At 37.7% G+C, this 25,179-nt stretch overlaps 1 protein-coding gene across 6 annotated transcripts in view; it reads right to left on the reverse strand.

Moving 5' to 3' along the window:
- LOC590672 (vinculin) overlaps positions 1-25,179 on the reverse strand; it is a 67,004-nt gene that overhangs the window by 22,679 nt on the left and 19,146 nt on the right. For 2 of the 6 annotated variants that reach the window (XM_030992885.1, XM_030992886.1), the window contains exons 2-18: positions 23,793-23,900; positions 22,797-22,968; positions 21,919-22,064; positions 19,838-20,009; positions 18,971-19,195; positions 18,145-18,290; positions 17,522-17,714; positions 15,192-15,337; positions 13,295-13,457; positions 10,869-11,086; positions 9,276-9,387; positions 7,964-8,161; positions 6,864-6,955; positions 6,019-6,141; positions 3,549-3,671; positions 2,444-2,587; positions 1,187-1,603 (exon numbers count right to left, since the gene is read on the reverse strand). In XM_030992885.1, the coding sequence (XP_030848745.1) occupies positions 1,187-1,603; positions 2,444-2,587; positions 3,549-3,671; positions 6,019-6,141; positions 6,864-6,955; positions 7,964-8,161; positions 9,276-9,387; positions 10,869-11,086; positions 13,295-13,457; positions 15,192-15,337; positions 17,522-17,714; positions 18,145-18,290; positions 18,971-19,195; positions 19,838-20,009; positions 21,919-22,064; positions 22,797-22,968; positions 23,793-23,900 (2,898 nt within the window). The remainder of the gene's footprint in view (positions 1-1,186; positions 1,604-2,443; positions 2,588-3,548; positions 3,672-6,018; positions 6,142-6,863; positions 6,956-7,963; positions 8,162-9,275; positions 9,388-10,868; positions 11,087-13,294; positions 13,458-15,191; positions 15,338-17,521; positions 17,715-18,144; positions 18,291-18,970; positions 19,196-19,837; positions 20,010-21,918; positions 22,065-22,796; positions 22,969-23,792; positions 23,901-25,179) is intronic. The other 4 variants (XM_030992888.1, XM_030992890.1, XM_030992887.1 and 1 more) reach the window with 3 other exon arrangements.

The raw sequence follows: 25,179 nt of genomic DNA on the forward strand, positions 1-25,179 counted from the left end.
AGTATTACCATAGAAGTAGAGTTAAAATCTTTGAGTGACCAGTTTTACCATACTCATTTCCCCGAATAGACTGTAAGTGTTATAAAAACCGTTAGGAAAACAAATTTTAAAATTTTGATTTCCAATAAAATATATCTTGATAATCAGACAGGGAATCGGCTTGTAAAAGTAATGTGGTTTCTGACTGACCTTAAGGTTTATAATTATCATTGTAACATGAGCTAAATCCAGGATCTTGTTTCAGAATCTGAGACAAAGTTACCCAATCCCTATAACCAAATTCAGAAAATGAATCCAGAGCCAACACATAATGGCTAATCCCAACCCTTACTCCTAGCAATAAAAGTCTGGAGCTATTGTCACAGGAGAAAACATCTCATCACTGTGTAAAAGGCTCGAAAAGTGGACTTATTCATAAAAAGAGATACGACTTGTACATGTTTATGTGTACATATAGAGGCAGATGCATTATGTATAAGTATGCAAATTAATCATAGTGGTCTATAGCCAGTGAAAAGTAATGTTTTGCTTGGAATGTAAGTCCCTTATCCGTCAAGAGTTGGAAATTATTTTCCCCCACGTATAGCAAAAGCGTATTTAGAAATATGAATATTATCAGTAGAAACAAAAGTTATAGAAATTATTTGATATAAGATGAAAGAATCATGAATAAATAGTTTTTGTGACTATTTTTGCAGTACCTAATCTTCAATTAGTCATATTGGCTTTTTTGTCATGTAATCTGTTTGTGTTTTTTTTTCTATTGTTTATGAAGTCCTCTCTGTTTTTTTAAATAATTATTTGGCAACACATTAGAAATGCAAGGATGCACCAAACAGTCAAGTTCATTCAAGAGCTAGGACGCGTAACTAAAGTAAAATAATTTGATATGGTATATATCTTTTCACAAATGGTAAAACTATGTGATATTTACTAACATTCAGTTGTGTTTAATTGTCTGCTGTTCTGTTCCAAATGAATGTTATTTGTATCATCCTAGCAAAGTAGTATTTATACATAATTTTGGATGTATTGCTCAATATCATGGTAGCCTTAATAACACATACACGAATTTTACCAAAAAAGGGGTAACAGCAGGTATTTAACAAAGATTAAGGAGCAAAGTTTGTTTGTATTTGCTCTATTATAACTGTTGATCATATACATTTTTATGCACTATACTGACCTCGAGGTCAACTGGGGTCATGCTGAGGTCATGAAGGGGTGAAGAGGTCACACCAGATTCATGCAATGGAGAAGGGTTCAAACGGATTGAGGAGGTTGCGACAAAGTGAGGAGGGTTGGGGGTTGAGCCATTTAGGGTAGGATCAGAAGTTAGGGTTTGGAGATGAGGGGAGGTTGAGGCTACAGGGTGGCAAGTTTGAGGTCGAAGGTCAGACATTGGGGTCACAGAGGTCAATGGATCATGATATGGGTGAGGAGGGTTGGGGGTTGAGCCATTTAGGGTAGGATCAGAAGTTAGGGTTTGGACATGAGGGGAGGTTGAGGCTACAGGGAGGCAAGTTTGAGGTCGAAGGTCAGACATTGGGGTCACAGAGATCAATGGGTCATGGTATGGATGAGAAGAATGCAGTGGAGTTTTCTGTAAAGAGGAAAGGACATAGACACAAAACAGATGTTACTAGACAGTGACTTGAAAATAGTGAGTGGAAAAAGTCATAGAGAATTGGTAGTTTAATTCATCATTTGACAAAAACAAGGGATTTTTAATTTCAATTTTTTGTAAGAATTGCCATAAAGTTATCCTTGTACAAAAGATCAATAGATGGGATAAGAAACTAAGTAACAAATATAAGGAATACACTTTGTGGTATTTTCACCCAAAACCAAAAATCTCGCCAGTCAAAGATTTGGCTGCATGGCTAAAGGTAAGATATCGGTTCTTTGTCAGTAGCACTTTAAGTACCCATTGAAACTGATACCTGCCTGTCATGACTTTAACCTACTATGTTGTACATGTTTGATTATTATTATGATCTTTACCATTGTCACCATTAATGATTATTATCCACAAAGAACAAGAGTGATGGGAAAGGGATAACAGAAAAAGGGTTAATGATGAAAGACTAGTTAACTCATATCCTGCAATAAGGATGCATGCACGCTACCGTTATAGTGCTTTGTACACGCGAGCGCGCTATCGATTGGCTGCTTAATTCACACGAGCGAGCCACAACTTAGCTGCTTTATGAATGCATGCTCGCATTCATAATAGCAGTTATTGTTCATTTCGTTGTACTGTGCTGAGTGCTTTGCATGCGCTATTGATTGTACCATCGCGTGCATCAGATTATCTCAAAATAAACTTGGCACAGGGGGGATTTGTGGCTTGGCACAATGGGGATTAGCCCTGTGGCACTGGGCTATATTCATTATGGCAGGATTTGAGTTAAGAGCACACAGAGAGCAGCAGGAGGGTAACCTCGTCCTGGAAGTAGGCTGGAGGGTGGGAGTAGGATTCAGGTTGGTTGTCATGGTGATAAGAATGGCCATTCAGGGATGATGTATATAACTGAGGAGAAGGAGGAGGAAGAGGAGTAGGTTGGTCAGCTTCAAGGTAAGGTAGCTGTGAGGTGATAAGATGAAAAGAAATGCAGTAAGTACACTGATCATTTTCAAATGCACAATTAATGCTTTCAATTCTCTTTTCTTTTCACTTAGTAGAAGCGTTGGTCAAAATCTGTTAGGATGCGCACTCCATGATTCTTTTTTTTATTTGTTTTCCCTTTTTTTTTGTTAGGGGGTAGGGGAGGATTTAAGTTTGTATGATTTTATTTCTACATAAATAGAAAACAAGAATTTCTTTGTAAACAAATATGAATTAGTTAACAAGTTTAGATTATTCTTTCTTCAATTTCACATTAATTAGCAAAATGTGGTCTTTTATTTCTTACAATAAATTTATTTTTCAAAAATGATTTTAACTAATTGATACCAATGGTCCTACTTGTATCTAACAGGGGTGATAGTGAGCACTAAAAAAAAAATAGGTTTTTTGTTTTCCCCTCAACCACGCCCCCCTTGAGTAAAAAAAAAAAAGACGATTCGCGGGGAAAAAATGGCATCTAACAACATTCCCCCCTTTCGAGTAAGAAAATTGAGACAAACTTGGGAAAATTGGGGGAAAAATAGGGAAGAATAGAGATAATAAGAGGGAAATCGGGAAAATCAGGATAAAATTGGGAAGGAAAAAAAAATTGGTTAAAAAAAAATATTTAAAAAAAAATGATTTTTTTTTTTTTTTTTTTTTTTTTTTTTTTTTTTTTTTTTTTTTTTTTAAATCGGGAAGAAAAAAAAAATCGGGAAAAAATCGGGAAAAATAAAAAAAATCGGGAAACCGATTTAAATCGGGTTTTTATCAGGCCTGATAATTCTAAAAACAAACAAAGATAAAGGCAATTATGGATGACAAGCCAGCCAATCCACTTATGCCACAGACCCAGACAGTCAGTATCTCAAACAGAAACATAATCTGCTTCCGTGATATAATCACAACGTATATGAATATTCAACACATCATAATCAACCTGGTAAGAGGGCGTGGCTTGTCTGGAGTAGGCGGAGCCTGGAGGAGGAGGAGGCACAGGAGGTGCACTCTGGGTAGAGTAGCCTGACGATGCTTGTACTGGAGCAAAGGAACTAGGCCCTCTCTATGGATAAAACCACCCAATCAATCCATCATCAATAACTTTGTCTGTCTTCATATAATCAGTATCATTTCATGCCTTTGTTTCAACAGTTTATCATATGGTTGTATAGCAAATTCTACAACTTTGAATGTCAATCAACAGTATATTTCTAATAATATCCCAATTAATAGTAGATTTCTAATAAAAGTATATCCCGATTGAAATAAGTAATTTCTATTAAATGACTTAGTAGATGGCCAAAGTAATTTCTTCTTCAATACTTTTTTTCGCTAAGTGATCATATTTTTTTCTTCTGAAAAAAATTCTTTGTATTGCATGCCTTTGGATCTAAACTGCACAGTTTTTAAAAGACTTTCAAAACACTGAATTATTACCATATTCACAGAAGAGTAAGGCTATCAATCAAATTAAATCTCTTTTTAATACAAAAAAAGGCAAAATTGAATATTAACTTTTAATTGTTTTTTTTTAAATATGAAACATTAAATGAAACATTAAATGAAAGTTCAGAAACAAACTAAATGCATATTTTCAACGAGAGTAGAACAATTAACTGCACAACAATTTCATGCTTGTCAAGTGAGTTTCATGTACAGTGCATTGTAAAGTGCCAGTATGTAGTCTCATGGACCTTTAGGATTATGTGCAATTGTGCATCTGTTAATAAATGGTCTATGCAGTATATTATTCCTTCACACAAAGTAAAAGGAATACCTTTAACAATGATTAAGATTAGCTGCTTTTTTTCCTCATAAGATTAACTTCGTAACTGTTTTCTTATTTTGGGCTCCAAAAAGACAGCTAACTATTTAATGAGACTAAACCTCACAATGCTATTGATAGGCCATTTCGAAATTCTCTCTGAACGTGAACGAAAAATAAATTGCCTGGTTTTCATGCAAATGGCATAAATTTCCTAAAAAATGAAATACAAGTAGCAAAACTTTTGTTGTTGAACCTTACGGATAGCACAATAATGAATCTCTCCGTCATTATCATAATGCATGTTCAGTCAATAAACACATATACACACACAATCGATAGCACACTGATCGGCCATATTCACAGACCAACACATCATCATCATGATAGAAACAGGTTCACAAGCATTCATACAACAATCTCAATTAATCAGTTTTGCATTTCTTTTCCAGTACCATTAAAGACAAAGTTGAGTTCTGGTCATGCGATTGCATTGTTAAAAAAACATTATGGAATCGATCAGAAAAGGTTGATCATCTAGCATATAAGTATTGGTGTGTACTGCAAGATTCTGGAATCATCAAAATGATAAGAAATTTGGCCCAGTCTTGGTAAAGTTACAAGCACTGTACACAGAAAGATGTATATGGGACTACACAAACATGTGGCATAAAAATCTGTCCCGATTGTTATGCTGCTACATGCCATATTTAGAATATTAAGGTATTTGAAGAGCCATGCTTTTCAGGGAACATTTGTTATCTGATGTTCTTCAGCACTTGCATAATACAATGATAACTGTCACAAATTATTTTTCACCTCTTCCCAGAACTCAGCCTTCTCTTTAAGAATGTGTTTAAAAAAGAAAATGTCTTAAAATGTTAGCAAAGGCGAAAGTAATTAGCAAATCAGTCCATCATAACTAAATAGAGGTACAATACCTCTTAAAACAACACTTGAAAGGGTTACTTCAAATTTGACTTGTGTCATATTTTCTTTATAAATACCATCCTTCCCACACTGTTTCACGAATTTTATCCATATTTATGTCAACTCTATTTGCATTTACATATGTCATCATATTGACACAATTAATGTATCTTTTGTTAGTAGGTGCATAGAAGTGACGTCCATATATGGATATGTGTGCTGATTGAGTTTGGTCTACATACATACTCATTAACATGCTGTTAGCTAATTGGCTGCTCCAATCCTGAGCTACATGAATATTCATCAGGTCATCAGACATGCTGTGGACAATAGAGATCTAAAGGAGGAAATGGACGATGACCTGCAAGTTAGTACACAAGAAAACTGCATGACTGGCGGGAAAGAAGATTATTAAGGCTAAAAACATTGATATATCTGCATAAATTTGCATATGATTAACTATCATATCTACATATTTCATGTGCATTCACTCACAATGACAACACAGTATACATGATTAAGACAAAACATGTACATACAATTAAATGGGCATATACTTTGTTTTATACAGCTACACATGCTACAGAGAAAATGCAATTTTGTTTATTTGGTTAGCCAGCTACACTTCTTATGAATGATTAATGAAAGAGGGAGGTACATAAGGGACTCATTTGCATATCATTTGCATATGATGGGCATGAATGAGGTCAACAACCTGTGGCACTGCGGAGTGTTCCATTGCTCCCATAGGGGGGAGCGGAGGTGGAGGAGGAAGGGACTGCTCCAGTGGTATTTCAACGGTGAGGGGGATACGCACTGCTGCAACTGACTTCATCAACTATAGGAGAGATAAACTCATACATATTCATTGCAAATACACCATGAATATTCATCTATATGTTAAGAAATAGATCATATATACATAAGAACCAGACAAAAGTGATTGTCTTACAATTTATACATGATGGGGGCATTGCCGACAGACACTCAAACTCTTAAATAATCATGATATACAAAACAAAACCAGAATCCTCTTTTTAAAAATTCATTCAGAACAAAGCTGAATTACCTACATGTATACTGATTATTTAAGCATTATTATACAAAATATACAAACTGTAAGAAAATAATTTCAAAATTAAATGGATATACATGTAGTATATAAAACTCTTGCATTACAAAAAAAACCAAAAGAATACAAACCAAAATCTGTAGAGTACAATACACTGTATATCCATTTCACAGATTAACATAAGTAAACAAATGTATTTCAAAGATTAACATAAATAAACAAATGTGTTTCACAGATTAAGATAAATAAACAAATGTATTTTGCAGTAATGTCACCTTTAAGAAAATGTAGTTGAGGGAAATACATTCATAATTGTAATAAACAACTTATTTCAAATAAAAACATGTAAGGAGAGAAATCAAATATGTTTGTAAAGACATCAGAACAATGAATGAATATGTTACATGTCTGAAATCCCTTGTGTAAGATAGTATCTGTGAGATATTAACTGTGAGATAGTAACTGTGAGATAGTAAAGGAGATATTACCTGTTTGTTAGCAGTGAACCACTTGTCTTGGGCGTTGCGATCAGCGGGGTTAAGGGTCACACCTTTAGCTGCCGTCACGGATGGAGGGATGTCTAAAAGGGCACAACAAAAAGACAAATGCAATTAAGTATCTCAGCGAAAAGTACACTTGCTACTCTCCACCCAGGGGGGTGTTTTATAAAGCTGCGCGTAAAGTTACGAATGACTTATACAAATGATTAGAACATGAAAAGCCAAATGGATGCCCAAAGTTTTTCCTGACATTTTAACAAAGTGTGACTGTATTTCCCATAATCTCAATTATATCGTAGCCAAAAATACACTTGCATTAAAATGTTTTGTTAATAAAGATAAGGTTAATCTACATCTGCATATTTGAACTTTAGCTTATGAATTTTAAGGATTTGAGAATCCCATTTAGCTCTTCATATTAAAGTTATTTGTAAAGTCATGCGTAACTTTACGCACAGCTTTATGAAACACCCCCAGGTGTTAAAATGGTTACCCGGTAGGATGGGACCATCATTGTTGGTCAAACAGTTTTTGAGCGTCAAGTAACGCCTGTCTGGAAAGCTCCCCAGGGAGTGGAGATTGTGCACACAATGTGCGAGGGCAAGCACTGAATCCAACGACCGAGGTAATAGTATATCTGTAAAGCACTTAAGAGACGTCCGAGATGTATTAAGCACTATATAAAAGCTGAATATTATTATTATTATTATTACAGGCATCAGGAAGAAATTTGATTAGTGTTGTGTAGCCATCATGGTATTCATGCACTGTACTCTCAATTCAAAGGGTGAGGGTTTGAATACTAGCCCGGCACTCACATCATTTGGTGAGAAATTAGGGATTAAAATTGATGATAGATTATTTTGGGATACCCACATTATATCTCTTAGCAAATCGTGAAGTTACAAGATTTTTACTCATAATATAAGAACCTCAGTAAGTGTTTAAGCTCTTCCATCTTGAATCAAATATACAAATGTACCATACAGCCAATCTTTGATTATTCTTGTTCCATGTGGGGGAACTGTTCTTTACAAAACGGATAAAATGTAACTTGACCTTTGAACTATGACCCTTTGACCTCTCACCTCCTGAAAGCTGATTGGCTGCCCTACTGACATCTTGGACAAACTTGGGGTCCTCGGAGTTGGCAGCTTCCTTGGATGCTACCACGGCAACCCGCTGGGCACGCCTAGCGATGCTAGATGCCTTGGCTGCGATGACGTTGGGGTCGTTCTGCTGGATGGCTTGTGCGACCTTCTCGCTATCCCGCTTGATCGCCTCCTCTAAGAATCAAGAAACAAATTTTTTCTTTCATTTATTAGGTAAGGTAAGGTATTTATTCATCAACATATTGCAGTCAATGGCTGAATTGCATGCATGATTTACAGAGATTTGGTTTGAATATATTTAAAAAAACATCTATTTACAATTCATTATTTAACAATAATTCAACGAAAAAACTCAGTAAAACTCAGAAAGGGAAGAAAGAAATAAAGGATAAATGTGGAGCAGGAAAATAAGGAGAAAAGGAAAGGAAAGTTGAGGGAAAGGGAGTGGAGAGAGAAGGGGAGAAGAGAAGGGAGAGAGTGAGAGAGAGAGTGAGAGAGAGAGGGAAAGAGAGAGAGAGAGAGAGAGAGAGAGAGAAGGGGTGAATAAATTGGGGGTGAAGAAACAAAATTATTTATTAATTGCAACCAAAAATTACAAATTAAAAACTAATTATGAAAACTTTCTGCTGGATGGCTTGTGCTACCTTCTCACTATCTCTCTTGAAAGCCTCCTCTAAGAATCAAAAACAATTTTTGTTTTCTTTTATTTATTTAGTAATGTCCTTTGGCAAGACATTGATCTACATTTGCCACACTCAACCCAGGTGATGTAAATGGGTACCTGGCAGGAATTAATTCCTTGAAATGCCAAAGCGGCGCAGTGGCTACCTTGCTGATTAAAGCCAGGGTAATAATCGGTGCAGCACCAGGAGTGTCACAACGTTTAAAAAAAAAAATCACAGATGCTAACGGCTTCCCATAATGGTTAAGTTCAACTTTGAGATAGGGTCAACTTAGGATCTTTGTGAAACACCCCCCTGGTCTGCTAAGTCAGTCAGAGTCTCAACCTTCCCCATGTATTCCTCCTTCAATTCATTCATTATCTGATCCTTCTCATCATCATTCCATTCATCCTCTTCTATTCTCTCTGGGCCCGCTGCACTACTTGTAGCTACTTGCTCCCTCTATATAGAAAACAATGCCTAATCGGTGACCATTGGTCCCACATGATCCTCTTTTTCTTATGTTAATTGAGAGCTGAGTTGATGAGATAGCCACCTGTCAGTGACCTTCCTGGGTGGTCTAATCCCTCCTGGCTAAACTAGTAATGATGGGTTTTCAGTCTTACCTGATGCTTTGACGAACTCCACTGTGTCTACAGCCTGGTCTACTAGGTCAGTCAGAGTCTCAACCTTCCCCATGTATTCCCTCTTCAACTCGTCAAAGTGAGAGACTGCAGTCTACATATGGAAATAACACAGTAACTTGTCAAACAACTTTCAATCGGGCAGGTTACTCTACTAAACATCTCTAAAACTCTTTTCAAACTTGGTTAACCCCACCTATAGTCCGGGGTTAAGCGAAATTTTGCCAGTGTGAAAACAAAGTGGAATAAGCTTCACCCCGGACTATAGGTGGAGCTAAGACCCCCCTTTAACCCCACCTATAGCCAGGGGTTAAGCAAAATGTTGCCAGTGTGAAAACAGTATAAGAATCAGTTTTCAGCACAAGGATTTCAGTAAAGATTCAATCCATTGAATTATTCAAAACTCTTGTCAAAACCCACCTCTTTTATCAATTATACTATACTGGAGGCGCACACAAGTAGTTAATTCCATTCAACTGTCTATTATCTTGCTGTGGGGGCGTTTCACAAAACTTGTCATCAGTGACAAATGACAATTTGTGTTATAAGCTACTGAAATCCTTGCTTCTGATTGGTTATCAGCAGATTTGTCACTGATTTTTGTTATTTGTAATTGAAAAAAGGCTTTGTGAAACGCCCCCCTGGAGTGTGGCATGGCAACGGCCACACCCCTCTGGCTGTCCTTAGCATGATTCATTTGTATACAACTATTCTCTTTTGTTGTTGTTGTTGGGTTTTGTTTTTTTCTCTCTGGTCATCCCCTCCTTACAAGTCCTTGAGGCTTTTTTCGGGACACCCTTTTCTTTCATTTATTTGTATTACTAGCTCATATGTACAGTGTATGTACTATTCTGTTATCTTGATGTAAACATGAAATTATGCATGACATACTGTTAAAGGTAATACAAAGTTTTGGTATGAGGTCATGAATTTGGTTCAAATGAACATATTGGAAGCATATGTGATCCTACAATATTCAGTGATTGTTGTCGCGGTTGAAATCGAGTCTAAAGTTATGAAATTGTAAATAATAATCTCTTTATATTGTATAGCTCCCTCTCAAGGTCAAGATATTAATTAAGCTATAAACAATTTTTCTTGACTCAAATCGACTGATTAGCAATTCCCGTTCGGAAATTATATATCACAACTACATATTCTGAGATTTTCATGGTCGCAGCTACCATTGTACAGCTGTAGGCGCTATTTGAAATTTATCAAAATTTACCGGGGGCACCGGAAAAATTTTATATTTAATTTTTCAAATAGGCAAAAGTGTTTTAGGGGCTTAATTTTCTAATGCTTATAATACATCCACAGGGGCATCCAAATATATCAAAATTGTAAAAAAATCACTAACAACCCAATTTCCAAAATTTCCCAAAACTTTGTATCACCTTTAACTTTTTTTTTTAATTGTACATATTGGAAGAAATAAATGAGAGCTATATTTCCCCCTTATTCCTTTCTCTTTCTTTGGTTGGGGGGGGGGGGGGTCACAAATCAATTTGAGGCACATGCTACATGCCCCTCCCTCCTTGCTGGACGCCCTTGCCAAATAAAAACACTACCTACCTGTTCACCAGGGTTGAGAAGTAAAACCTTCCCAGCAGCCACCACCTGAGGGGCGAGGTCCTTCACTTCCTGTGCCTTGTTGTTGAGTTCTTCAACGAGAGGCCTGTCGTTGCTGGCTCCGGCCTCAGCCACTAGCTTAGCGGTATCTGAAATCTTGTTGGCATGAGTCAGGAAGATTGTGGCCTTTGAAGTATAGGTCTGTTGCCTATTAGGGTCATCTACATGCATGGGTAGTAAACAAACAAAGGAATATTTCTATGTATAATAATAATAATAATACACAGTTTTATAAAGCACTTATTACAATCCCAAGTGCTTCCAAACTTGGAGATTATTACCCGGCTTTAGCAGTGCTGCCATTACAGCGCTCTAGCATTTGAGGGAATTAGTTCCTGCCAAGTACCCACTTACATCACCTGGGTTGAGTGTGGCAAATGTAGATCAATGTCTTGCCAAAGGACATAAGTGCCGCGGCGGGTCTCGAACTGCGAACCTTATGATCGACAGTCTGGCGACTTAACCACTTGACCAAGGTACCTCTATGGTATGGGACTACAGAGAAAAAAAGGAATCTTTGGGTTGAGTTCGACTAGAGGCCTTTCGTTGCTGGCCCCAGCTCCCTGCAACCAGTTTAGCTGTGTATTTTGGTAGCATGGTTCAGGAAGATAGTGGCTTTTGAAGTTTAGCTGTTCCTGCAACCTTGGTGACTAATTGTAGCTTTTGAAAAAAGGTGATTGTTTCCAGCATCTATTGATTATAGAAAAAATTGAGGCAACTATACTGCACCTCTCAATTTTTTTGATGCTGCTATCAGTTCAAAAGGAGGGAATAAGTGGAGAAGTTCTAGATTAATTGCTTTTACTTCACCCGTTTTGGTAAGATGCATATATGCCTGCCCAAAGTGGAGGCATGGTGGTTCATTGGTAGAGCATTGGTCTCATAACCTGGAAGTCCCAGGTTTGAAAGCAAGTCAATGCACTAGGGCACTTTTGTAAGGCACTAAACCTCCCTACCAAGGCAAATAGAGAGCCCTTTAAGCTGCTAAATTCCTGGTTGTTGTAGACAAACCTTAAAGCCCCACATGCACTACTTATAGCTTCTTTCGCCCTCTATATAGCAAACAATATCTAATTGACGACCATTGGTCCCCCATGATCCTCTTTTTCTTATGTTAATTGAGAGCTGATTTGATGAGATAACCACCTGTCAGTGACGATGCAGGGAGGTCTAATCCCTACTGGTCAAACTAGTGCAGTGGGGTTTTTAAGACCCTGTCGGAAGTGAAAAATGAAATAGATGAATTGTATATCAAAGGAAAGCTTACAAGCCATAGATTACGATCAGGCGTGTACGCAGGATTTTTTCAGGGGGGGGGGGGGGGTTGGGGTAAGAGGACATTTTTTTTTTTTTTTTTTTGGGGGGGGGGTTTAGGGGGGTTTATACACATAAAAATACCAAAAGGGGGGGGGGGGTTCAACCCCCCCAAACACCCCCCCCCCTGCGTACGCGCCTGATTACGATAATACCAATTATATGCTACTTTAGTGCCTGTCAGATGAGTAACAGCTCTCTGAAAACTCGAAATCTAAAGCTTTGAAAATCAGGAGTTGTCAACCTAAAATAAGCTATCGAATTGATAACATCATCTTATGTGGATTACGCATATTCACAATGACTTTGCATTCATTAAGCACGGCTGATTGCTTTAGCTATATAGGCAAGCCAATCGGGTGCACATATTATGTCGTCACTGTAACTGCTGCAAATTTGAACCCTCTTGACCTGTAATTTGGAGAGGTGCGGAAAATAAGGTTTTAATTCGCTTTTGTGCAATACTAAAAGGGAAAATATTTTGAATTCCTTTATATTTGTACTCTATGTTCATTCAGCTTTCCATTGAAAAAAAGTTGTATTTTCATTGGATAGAGTGTTACCCTAGGCAACAGGTCCGGTATTCAATTCAATACTTAACATAAGTAAGAAATTTACAAAGTAAATGGCTAAGCTAAGAAATTTACTTATCTCATATTCAAATCGCATTTTAGACTTATACTTACATAAGACAAAATATAAGTAAATACTAACTGAGAAGCATTGCAATGCACAATTAATGCGTTGCAATAAATGCGCGCTGATATAATTGTGTGCAGGTTATAATACTGCGTAAGAAAACCACATGCCTGCCTATCAAGGCCTCCAAATAATTGGCGTAAGTCTCGTAGGGAGCTGTCTTAGATTTAGGGTAAAATACTTAACCAAAAATTTTAATTGAATACCAAAATTGGCTAAGTATTTTATCTAAGCCAAATACTAAGTAAAAGGCTTAAATTTTGTACTTAAGTATGGAATTGAATACGGGCCTGGGTCATCCTGAGGCTTTCAATTTTATTTGAGGAACACTTCTGAGGGTCTTGAGTGTATCTTACCGGCGGGAGCCTTGGCAGCTCTTTCTAGCTCCTTGAGAGGTGTGGTGGTATCCATGAAGACTTCAGCAACCTCCTTCGCCAACGCATTCTCAATCATCTTCTGGAGGGATGGCAGTCTTTCTGCAAGGCGCCTGGCTGCATCCAAGCACTGTGGAGAATTACCCTGTAATAGAAATCACAGATATGGTTCTAGATTGTTGTGCAACATACAAGGAAAATGGAAGAGGTGATGATGATGATGATGGTGATGATGATGATGATGATGATGATGTTGATGGTGATAATAATGATGATGATGATGATGATGATGATGATGATGATGGTGGTGGTGATGATGATGGTGGTGATGGTGATAATGATGATGATAATGGTGATGGTGGTGATGATGATGGTGATAATGATGATGATGATGATGATGATGATGATGATGATGATGATGATGATGATAATGATGATGGTGATGGTGGTGATGATGATGATGATGATGATGATGATGATAATGATGATGGTGATGGTGGTGATGATGGTGATGATGATGATGATGGTGGTGGGATGGTGGTGGTGGTAGTGGTGGTGATGATAATGATGATGATGATGGTGGTTATGGTGATGGTGATGATGGTGGAGTTGGTGGTGATGATGATAATGATGATGATGGTGATGGTAATGGTGGTGGTGGTGGTGTTGGTGACGGTGGTGTTGGTGATGATGATGATGATGATGATAATGATGATGATTAGAATGATGGTCAGAATGATGACGATCCTGACTATGACTGTAATAATCAAAGGGCATTCCAACCTTTCTAATAAGTTTATTTGTATGAAGCAGAAAAATAAGAGAAACAGAATGACGAAAGCTTAAATAAATTAAAACAATAATAAGAGTGTAATGAATGTTTGTAATATGAGATCACTATAGCTATGCGAATCACAAATTGGCAATTTTGTAAGTAGATTGTGACATAGTCACGCTTAACTATCCTGTTTGTCATGTTAAAAATATTATTAATTTCTATTATTCTCCAATGTGACATCTTCCTTGAGGCAGAACTACAAATATATTGTGGGTAGTATATCTTTATAGGTCCTCTAAAAAGGAGAGACCCTCCAGAGTCATACGTGTTTTGAAGAAGAAAAAAGAAATAATTTTGTGTGTTTGAACAAATGGGAAAGTTGTCCGGCACTAGATAGATTAGATAGATAGATAGATAGATAAATGGATTTTATTAAGATCTTCGTGTCTGGCAGTTAAAAACTGAAATGAACATGAATTATAATACAAATTTCCAAAGAACATTAACATAATATTAAGAGATACATGTACCAATTGTTCACTTCCGCAAGGACAGTGATTAAAACTTTCAAAAAGTTCATAATTTTCATATTTTGTGTGCAATTTCATTCAAGCTAAGTTTCAGCCGTCTGCTCCTCTGATTTTGTACTTTCTTTTAGATTTTCCTTTAGGATATCCATCTCAAACATTTTGTCATTACACTGCTGATATTCATACCTTCTGTAATTATTCCTAAGCACCAATTTAATGACTTTAATAAATCAGGGGGTGTTTCACAAAGATTTGAAGTCAAACTTAACCCTAGATTGCACTTTCAAATTATGGAGAGCCATTTGTAGCCTTAAAATAAAATATATTCAAAAGCAAAATTCAAGTATTTTAGACTTTTTATAAATTCCACATGACGAACATGAAATCTCCCATGATAATAGAAAATATGAATGATTTGAGTCAACATTTTAAGCCTTCTAAAATAACTTTTACAATTTTGTTTCAAAGATTTTAATAGCTTCCCATAATTGTTAAGTCCAACTTAGAGATAAGTTCAACTTAGGATCTTTGTGAAACACTCCCCGGAAAAGAAATAAGTTGATAAACCTACTTGTCCCCTGTTGACGAGGTCAGTAATCTGTTGAGAGAGAGATTCTACTTCATCACAAAGCCTCAAAAGCTCTCCTCTCTCCGGTTCAGACAGGTTCTGAGCCACCTTCCTTCCCTGTGCAACGATGCCGGCGACGGCTCTGCGTCCTAGCAAATAAAAAGCAACAAACAATAATAATAATAATACTCAGTTGTTATAATAATAATAATAATATTTAATTCTTATGTAGCGCTTAATACAAATGTCTCTAAGCGCTTTACAAATATGCTATTACCCGGTCATTGGATTCAGTGCTTGCCCGCACACAATGTGTGCACAATCTCCACTCCCTTGGGGAGCATTCTAGCCAGGCGTTACATGACGCTCAAAAACACTAAGCGCTTCCAAACTTGGAGATTATTACCCCGGCTTTAGCTGTGCTGCCATTGCGGCGCTCTAGCATTTCAAAGAATTAATGCTTGCCAGGTACCCATTGACATCACCTGTGTTGAGTGTGGCAAATGTAGATTAATGTCTTCCTTAAAGGGATCATTTAACAATGTTAAATCTGAGATACACGGCCCTACGTGTTATCAGTGTCTGTGATATGGTGTAATATTGAAGCCCTAAAAAAAATTGCGCTTCAAAATGATCAAGAAGTGCCTCAAAAAAGTAAAAATCTTTGAGTGACTGGTTTTACCATACTCGTTTTCCCCAATAGACTGTAGTGTTATGAAAACCGTCCGGCGAACGGTTTTCAAAATTTGTAATTCCAATCATAAATATCTTGATAATCAGACAGGCAATCGGCTTGTAAAAGTCATGGGGTTCCTGACTGACCTAAAGGTTTATAATTATCATTGCATCATGAGCTAAATCCAGAACCGCGGACCTTGTGATCGACAGTCCGGCGACTTAACCGCTCGACCACGGCACCTCTACAATGGGACAGATTTAGGTCCCATGAAACATGCTGTGGCAACAATTGTAAATTCACTAGCCCTAACCTAAGATAATAATAATAATAATAATATAATGCACTTATATTGCACCACCTTTCTAGTAAAAATATTCTGAGGCGCATCATGAAATTCCGAAAGTTAGGAAGCAGTACAAAAAAAGTCAAAAAATGTGTTTATAATTACAATCAAGTACTGTATGCTTTCGAAAACAGGACTGTCTTCAAGTAAGACTTAAAAGAATCATAAGTTTCTAAGGAATGTATAATGAACTGGGAATTGATTCCATGAACATGGTGCGCCAGCTGAAAAAGCTCCGTCTCCAGGAGATGACCTTGCTCTCCGGGCTACAATAAGGTGCTTACCAGAAGAACAGAGAGTTGGAAAATAATTATGGGCCTAAGCAATGAACTTGATACTCCTTTAACCCGGTATGAAATCTTTGAGTTACACTGTACATGTTGGTTAGAGCAAATATCACAGTGATTTTACACTTAACCCTTTGCCTACGGGTACCTGGTGGTCCTTGTGTTAAGCCTATGGAACCTATACCATTCAGTAGTCAACGGGTTAGCTTGTATTCCTCTGTGTGCTCTATACTATTTGCAATATTTGGAGATTGCTTGGTAAGACTACTGAATTCTCGCTACCCTAAATAGGTACGAAAATCTCGAAATTCGCGAGACGAGGTAATTTTCACTCTCTCGGGTCGTCACTACAACTTCCGGTATAGAGTCCCATCCCGCTGGCGCTAGCGCCTGTGTTCGCTGTGCAGAGTTTTCACGCACGCTAAAATCGATGCCAATCAGTGTAATTTGTACAGATTATAATATGCAATGGAAAGCTTCGGGCAGAATTAGTGACTTTAGCACAAAAGGCCGTTAAACTCTACCGTGAAAGAGAGGGTTGTGATCACGAACGCCTGCACAGGAAGCTGTAATGTCGAAAAGCTATCCCATAATGCAATGCGCGTTTTCAGGATTTTCCCCGGATCTCGGCAGAATCGCTATTTGGGGTAGCGAGAATTGATTAAGGCTGAGCATACACATACATTGTATGGATGTGTTTGCTATAGAGATGAAGGCCCAAATTCACAAAGGAGGTTCAGATTTAACCCATGGTTTAAACTCTCATTTACATAACCCATGGTTTAAAATAAGCGCAAAATAAGCGCGACACAAGTCAGAGGTCCAATATTAGACGCGCGCAAAGCAAGGTAGGCTTATTTTGCACTAATTTTTAAACCATGGGTTATGTAAATGAGGGTTCAAACCATGGGTTAAATCTAAACCTCCTTTGTAAATTCGGGCCAAACACTCATTACCTCATTACAAATTACAGGATTCATATCCCTATAACCACCCGTTTTGACAAAGGATCGGTCCAACTCACCCACTCCCTTGTCATCTTGAGCAGGGTTCCTAAGCCACTTCTGGGCCTGTTCCACTTTACCAGCAAGGGTATAAGCAGTTCTTGTTACCCCACTCTTGACGGCATCCTTGACAGCAAAGTCCACTTCTTGATGGAGGTAGCCAAGCTTCTCTGCAATCTGCTTGGCAAGCTGCAGAGCACGGGGGGAATTACCCTGAAATGACAACAGAAAACGAATTCAGGGCAGCGTTTCACAAAACTTGTCATCAGTGAAAAACTTTATTTTGTTTTTTTCTTTATTAAAAAATCACACCTATCATCAGACGGCCAGCCTAAAAAGGCCTATGAGTGATACATCAAAAATAACAGTCATAAACAATTTGACATGGTAACATAGTATGAATATAACATGAAATGACAGTCTTTGTTATAAGCAACTGAAATCCTTGCTTCTGATTGGTTATCAGCAGATTTGTCACTGATTTTTGTCATTTGTCATTGGAAAAGTTGTTCTGTCATTTTCTCATCTAAGTAACACCTAATTTGTCCTATCTTATATAAGGAGAAGGAGGCTGCATGGCAAACCTTACTTACTTGATCAGTCAGTAATAAATGCTTGTCACATAAAACACCTATAACCTTACCTGGCCCTTTGCCCTAAGAGCACATAATTCATTCATCATGACTTCAATCTCGTTGATGGTTGCAAGGAGATGCTCTCTCTGGGGTCCCTCAAGGCGATCTGCTACCCTCCTGGCATCCCTCAGGATATCCCGCACTGCTTTCTCACCTGTATTGTATAACCAGAAACTTTCAGGTGCATTCAACTTTTGCAAATGTCATGAGTGCTTGAGATACAAGAAAGTTCCATGCCATGAAATAATGCAACTTTAATCACATTCATCACAACACAATAACTGGCCATGGAAATTAATGTCATTAATAATTCAAAAAAGATTATTGTCATGACATTGTCTGTTTTTCTAGGGATTCAAAGTGTACCTTATTCAGAAAGTAGTTAATCAGATGATCCAAGTTAATCCCATTAATATAATGCTACCTCCAAATTGGGCTGTCTGTTATGACATATATTACTGTTACAAAAATGTGTACCGGTAATTGTTTAAATATGGGAAAATTTGGTTTGTCCCTATAAATGTTTCTTGAGACTGTGACATATCCACATTTTATCAACCAACCCCCCTTGAGTACAAAGAAAAAGGATTCGGGGGGGGGGGGGGAATGGCATCTAACAACATTCCCCCTTTTGAGTAAGAAAATTGGGAACAAATCAGGAAAATAGGGGTAAAATTAGGAAGAAGAAAAAAAATTGGTAATAAATTTATTTATTTTTTAATCGGGGGAAGAAAAAAAAATCAAAAAATCAGGAAACCAATTTAAATTGGGTAATTATCAGCCATGCATATCAAAGCTCACATCTAAAAGTATTCAAGTATTAACCGTTCTTACCCAATCCACCAGGTTCAGCATTTGAGTTGGCCAGCCAGGTCTGAGCCATGTTCATCTGATTTGTGATATTCAACAACGATTTCTTCATGATCGTCAGGTCATCCATCGACCAATCATCATCATCCGCTGAGGTCAACTGGAGGATTCTGATGATCTCGTTGACGTCATGTGACATACGACCAATGATGAAGTTGCGATTCTGCTGGGCCTCGTCCCGCCCTGCTCCTGAAGTATGTAAGGAAACACCGGGAAAGCCTTGACACAATGTCATACAAAATGCAGTTTCTTTTTGTGCATAATGGGCAATTATACAGTAATGGAATGAGACAAAACATTTTCTCTTAAAGGCAGGCTTTACTACTTCAGCCAGAAGGGATTAGACCACCCAGCAAGCCAGCGAGGTCACTGTGACAGGTGGCTATCTCAACATAAGAAAAAGAGGATCATGGGGGACCAACAAGCACCGATTGGGGAAGTTTTCTATATAGAGGGAGCAAGTAGCTACAAGTAGGACAGTGTGCCTTTAACATGTACCAGGGACCCGTTTCACAAAGCCCTTTTTTCAATGACAAATGACAAAAAACAGTGACAAATCTGCTGATAGCTTATAACAAAATCTGTCATTTGTCACTGATGACAAGTTCTGTGAAACGCCCCCCAGGATTGGCATGGTTTTCTCCAGATTCTCTGTGTGATTTATAAATCCATTGGCATGTGTCAGTTCCTTTTTTCAAACACCCAATACCATTTACATGTACTTCCTCTCAGTATATCTAAAACTACATATACCTAACATCAAACACCACTCACTTCATATGTTGTGTATAATAAATCTTAATATTTTACACCTAACACTAAGCACCATACCTCCTTTCTGCAATGTAGTGACAAAGATCTTGATGGAAGAGACGAGGATGGGCGTGGTTCTCTTGAGGTTCTCTGTGTGGTTGACCAGTCCATTGGCATGGGCAGTGTGGGTCAGTTCCTTGCTCCTACCGGTCACCTTGTTGGCCAAGTTGGCCATACCGGGGGACAAGTTCTGATGAATCAAAGATAACAACAATAACAATAACAATAACAATGACCATAACAATAATAATATGGTTATTTATATAGTGCCGGTAAACGTCAGATTCTGATGCTCATGGCGCTTTACACATATTTCCCTGGTCGTAGCCGAGCTGCCAAAGTAACTAGCGCAAAGCATATCACCCATATACACCTGGGTGAAGAGTGGCAAATGTAGATTAACGTCTTGCCAAAGGACATTAGTGCCGCGGCGAGACTTGAACCCTGTACCCTGTGATCTGCAGTCGGGTGACTTATCCACAAGTCCACAACACCTCTACAATAACAATAACAATGACAATGCCAATGATATGTGGAGTTTGAGTAAATTCCCTGCTCCCTGCGGTTACTTCGTTGGCCAGGTTGACCTTACCAGACGCAGGGTTAGGGAACGATTAACTGTGCAAAAGCTTTCGTCCTTGAAGCCTAATTTGCATAAAGTAGACAACTTGTTTAAGCTTAAAGGCTACAAAAGAGTCTCGGCTAAACTGTAAAATCTCGCTTTAAAAACCACCAAATGAAATGATTAAAACGTCAAATTAAAGAAGAAGAGTTTTTTTTAACTCATAAATATTGCAGTTAGTTGTCAAACCCTGTTTAAAAAAGCGAAAACTGTGCGAAACGAAGCGCCATTTTTTGTGTTTCTTTCTCTGAAAATATTGCAGTATTTTCCATATTTTCCGTCATTAATACGCAACTACAAGACTTTCGTAAATGATAAGACAAAGTATATTAAAGCTTTCCGCCGAATATATTTTGATGATTTTACGTCCCGCGGTTATACCGGGAAAATATCTAAGGCAATGTCATCAACGAACCCATGGCGAAACTCGGATCTGTAAGCTCAGACTAATTCCATTTCATAATTTTAATTTCATTTTTATTTTTTCATTTCCAACAAAATACAATACATAATAACGAATACAATGTAAAATGTATACAAAAAATAGTTACATTTGTAATAAACAAATCTTAATAATTATTTATACATTTTAGGAAGACAGAAAATGAATTTTAAAATTTAACTGCATTCATATTTTGAGGAAATGGAGAGGTCCACTGAAAAGCAGAGCTTGTAAATTGTGGACCCCTCAGATAATAATGAGTGCGAAAAAAATATGGAATACATAATCAATGAAAGAAGAATAGTGGCCAACAGAGAACATTTATTAAAACACGTAATGACTGTAAACAAGAAGACGTAACAAATTACATGACGAAGAAATAACAGAAAAAAATGTGTGGGCTGTGTTTGGAGGGATTTCATGGGTGTGCATTGCTAATGAGACTTGCAACTTCAAACATGAACCATTTCCCAAGAAGCACTGATGAATCTTGAAGCTTGAACTTGCCTGCACTAGGAGACGTACATAATGGATGGTATTCTCAAAAGCAGACTAACTTTAGTCCATGGTTTACTCCACCTACTAAGTATGGAATGCCAAGTGTCCATATGAATATGTTTTTGAACAATTTAACCTGTCACTAAATTAAAATAAAATGTAAAAATATAATTACTAAACAACAATATATCTATGATATGATTATGTTATCATGGTAATATAGGGACATGTCAAATTATTCAAAAATATATTCATATAGACACTAGGCATTCCATACTTAGTCTGTGGATTAAAGTTAAACCATGGACTAAAGTTAGTCCACTTTCAAGAATACCACCCTTTATGTACTTCTCCTAGTTAAGCTTCAAGATTCATCAGTGCTTCTTGGGAAATGGTTCATGTTTGAAGTTGCAAGTCTCCACTAGCAATGCACACTGAGCTTACAGAGCAATATAGTCCCGACTAAAGTTAGTCCGCTTTTGAGAATACCACCCAAAGAATTAGACATTGCTGTGAGTGAGTGAGTGACTGACTGACCTTGACAAACGTGACCAGATCCTCCATGGATTCGACCACTTCAGAGACTGCTAGGTACTCCAGGACTCCCTTGGCCACCCGCACAATCTTACGGACCTCAGACTGGTCAAAGCACAGCAGAAGGTCAGAGGTTCCACTGAGAATTCCTGACAATGAAAGGAAAAGGAAAGCTCTTTACAGACAGGGCTCTCGATACCATAGGTGGTGATACAACACTTGCTCCTCCTACATTTGCTCCAGATTTTGACTGAAACACAGGGTTAATTTTATACAGTAGGCTTGCGGGTGCACCATGTGAGAGAGAGGGAGGATTGAGGAGTCCTGAAAAGGACTCTCTGTAATCTTTCTTGAAGGTTTGTAGTCCTGAAAAGGACTGGTGGTTATCTTTCTTAGCTTATAGTTCTAAGGAGAACTATAGTGGAGTGACGCTTCGAACAGGTTGACTATCCATCGTCAGGAGTTAAGTTTGTAATCAGGTTTTGGTTAAAGGGATCCGGTAACTTTGTCTCAGATCCTTAAACAAAATCCTTGATTTAGCTCATTGATAGCTCAATGATAATTATAAACCTTTAGGTCAGTCAGGAACCCTATGACTTTTACAAGCCGATCGCCTGTCTGATTATCAAGATATTTATGATATCTACAGTGACCGCCCATGGGAAAAAGTGGTCTTTGTAGACAGGTTCCTCGAGTACATGTTTCACTGAGAAACCATTTTCAAGGGAAACAAAAAATGTGCTTGTTGTAGACAGGTGGTCTTTGTAGACAGGTTCCTTTAGAAAATGTTTCAATGAGAAACCATTTTCAGGGGAAACAAAAAACGTGCTTGTTGTAGACAGGTGGTCTTTGTAGACAGGTGGTCACTAAAGCAGGTTTACCTCTTGCACCATCAATGAGCATCTTCCTTGCTGGGGAGGAGTAGGGGTCCTCCTTGAGCATCATAGCCGCTTCATAGAGTTTGGTGGCAGACTGTTCCACTCCCTGAAATGCTGGCGGCATCTCCTGCTTCAAGATCTTGTCATCGGTGCTGTTGGCAGTATCCCTTCCAACCTACATTGAGAAACAGGTACAGTTCAAGATTATGTGGAGGTCAGGGCCCCCGTTTCACAAAACTTGTCATCAGTGACAAATGACAGCTTTTGTTATAAGCTACTGAAATCACTGCTTCTAATTGGTTATCAGCAGATTTGTAACTGATATTTGTCATTTGTCATTGAAAAAGGCTTTGTGAAACACCCTCCTGGAAACAATCAAAACTAAATTTCAACTCCATGAAATTTATCACCAAATATATACATGTATACAAAATACTAGCAAAGTAGCAGCTGCTAAATGATTCTGAAAGAAAACGAGTAATTGCTATAAAGTAATAAGCAAAATATAAAAGGCATTTCATGGAATGGCCAGACTGTTTTCAGGTAGCCTGCATTGCATGACATTTTGTTCCTGCAGTATTAGGCCTTAGAGCCACTCTAAAGTGTTGAGAACCCAACAAATGTAATGTGAAAGAGGGTGTACGTCATGTAAGACACATTTCTGCAAGGATTTTCAAAACAAATGTGTTTGAAGTCGAATATTGATGAAAGGACACAAAATTTGCAAGCCGACCGCCTGTCTGATTATCAAGATATTTATGATTGAAAATCGAAATCAAATTTTACGGTTTTCATAACACTACAGTCTATTAGAGAAAACAAGTATGGTAACACTGGTCACTCAAAGGTTTTTACTTTTTTGAGGCACTTCTTGATAAGTTTGAAGCGCAATTTATTTAGGGTTTCAATATTACACTATATCACAGATACTAATAACACATAGGACTGTGCATCTCAGATTTAACATTGTTAAACGATGCCTTTAAGAATAATGATTACCTTGACCAGGTTCTGGACAGCAGCACTGACCGCCATAACTGGTCTGGAGAGGTCTGGCATAGCGTTTCCATCTTGTGCTTCTTCATGGAGGATAACCAGTTGGGAAACCTGCAAAAAAAGACACAATAAAATGAAACAGATGAGTAAATATATAACCGAATTAATGGTTGAACAAATACTCTAAATTTGATAGTTATTTGATTGATTTATTGATTGAGTGATTGATTGATTGACGGTTCAGAGAAGTTTTGCATGGTGTTGCCATTTTGTGCTTCCTCATAAAGAATTAGCAGTTGGGATACATGGAAGAAAAGAGATGATTCAAATACATTACATTTAAACAAGCATTTGAAATAATTCACTTATTTTGTTTGATATTAACGTAAGAAAGCTTTCTGTAAAACCCTAGGGTCCATGTTGTAAGTAATTGATTGATTGATCGATTGATCTATTAGATAGTTGACCAGTGTGCAAACCTGAACACAAGGAAGGAATAAGAAGACTTATGAATGAATGAAATATAAACTGATAATTAGAAATTAGATTGGTGTAATAATGATTTATTCTTTCACTCATTCATTGGTTGTTTGTCTTGCCTAATAATTGAAAGCTTGATTGACTTATCGACTGATTGTTTGACTGATTTATAGACAGAGTTGAGTAAAAGTTGTGTAAAAGTATTATGTTAGCAACTTATTTAGCATGTGAATATGAAGCATATCTATGAAGTGAGTCCCTTGTTCAGTCCCACATGAGTGCAAGTAGCACAGTGTATGAGCTCAGGTGATGTGATTACTGTACCTGGGGGTGTTTCACAAAGATTAAGATCAACTTTAAGTTGGACTTAACTATGGCAGGCCGTTCATGCCACTAGTTCCTCTAACCATTCCTGGCATTGGTTTCTCAAGGGACATACAAATCGTGGTCACAGAGCTACATAATATACCATTTTTGATAGTTCATTATTGAGGGGAAAAGTATTACATGTATCTAAAGATCATAATTGAGAGACCAATGGTGGGAGCAACCAGTGGCATGAATGGCCTGCCATAGTTAAGTCCAACTTAAAGTTAAGTCCAAGTTAAAGTTGATCTTAGTCTTTGTGAAACACTCCCCAGGTCATGATGATAAAGATGCGGTCGATCATTGTTTATGACTCAGGCTCGCCCTAAATTCAATTTTCCCATTACCAACATCGAGATCAACCTTGAAAGGTGTAAAAGAGGAGGTCCACAAGAGAAATTTAGACCAAAAAATGGAGAGAGACAGGGAGGGGGAGGAAGAGAGGGAGTCGATGAGAGAAATTTAGACAACAAAGATGGAGAGTGAGAGACGGAGAGGGAGGAAGAGAGGGAGTAGACAAGAGAAATTTAGACAAAAAAGCTGG

Source organism: Strongylocentrotus purpuratus, unplaced genomic scaffold (assembly GCF_000002235.5).
Source record: "Strongylocentrotus purpuratus isolate Spur 01 unplaced genomic scaffold, Spur_5.0 spur5_scaffold_20, whole genome shotgun sequence".
In the NCBI taxonomy this organism is placed as follows: Eukaryota; Metazoa; Echinodermata; class Echinoidea; order Camarodonta; family Strongylocentrotidae; genus Strongylocentrotus; species Strongylocentrotus purpuratus.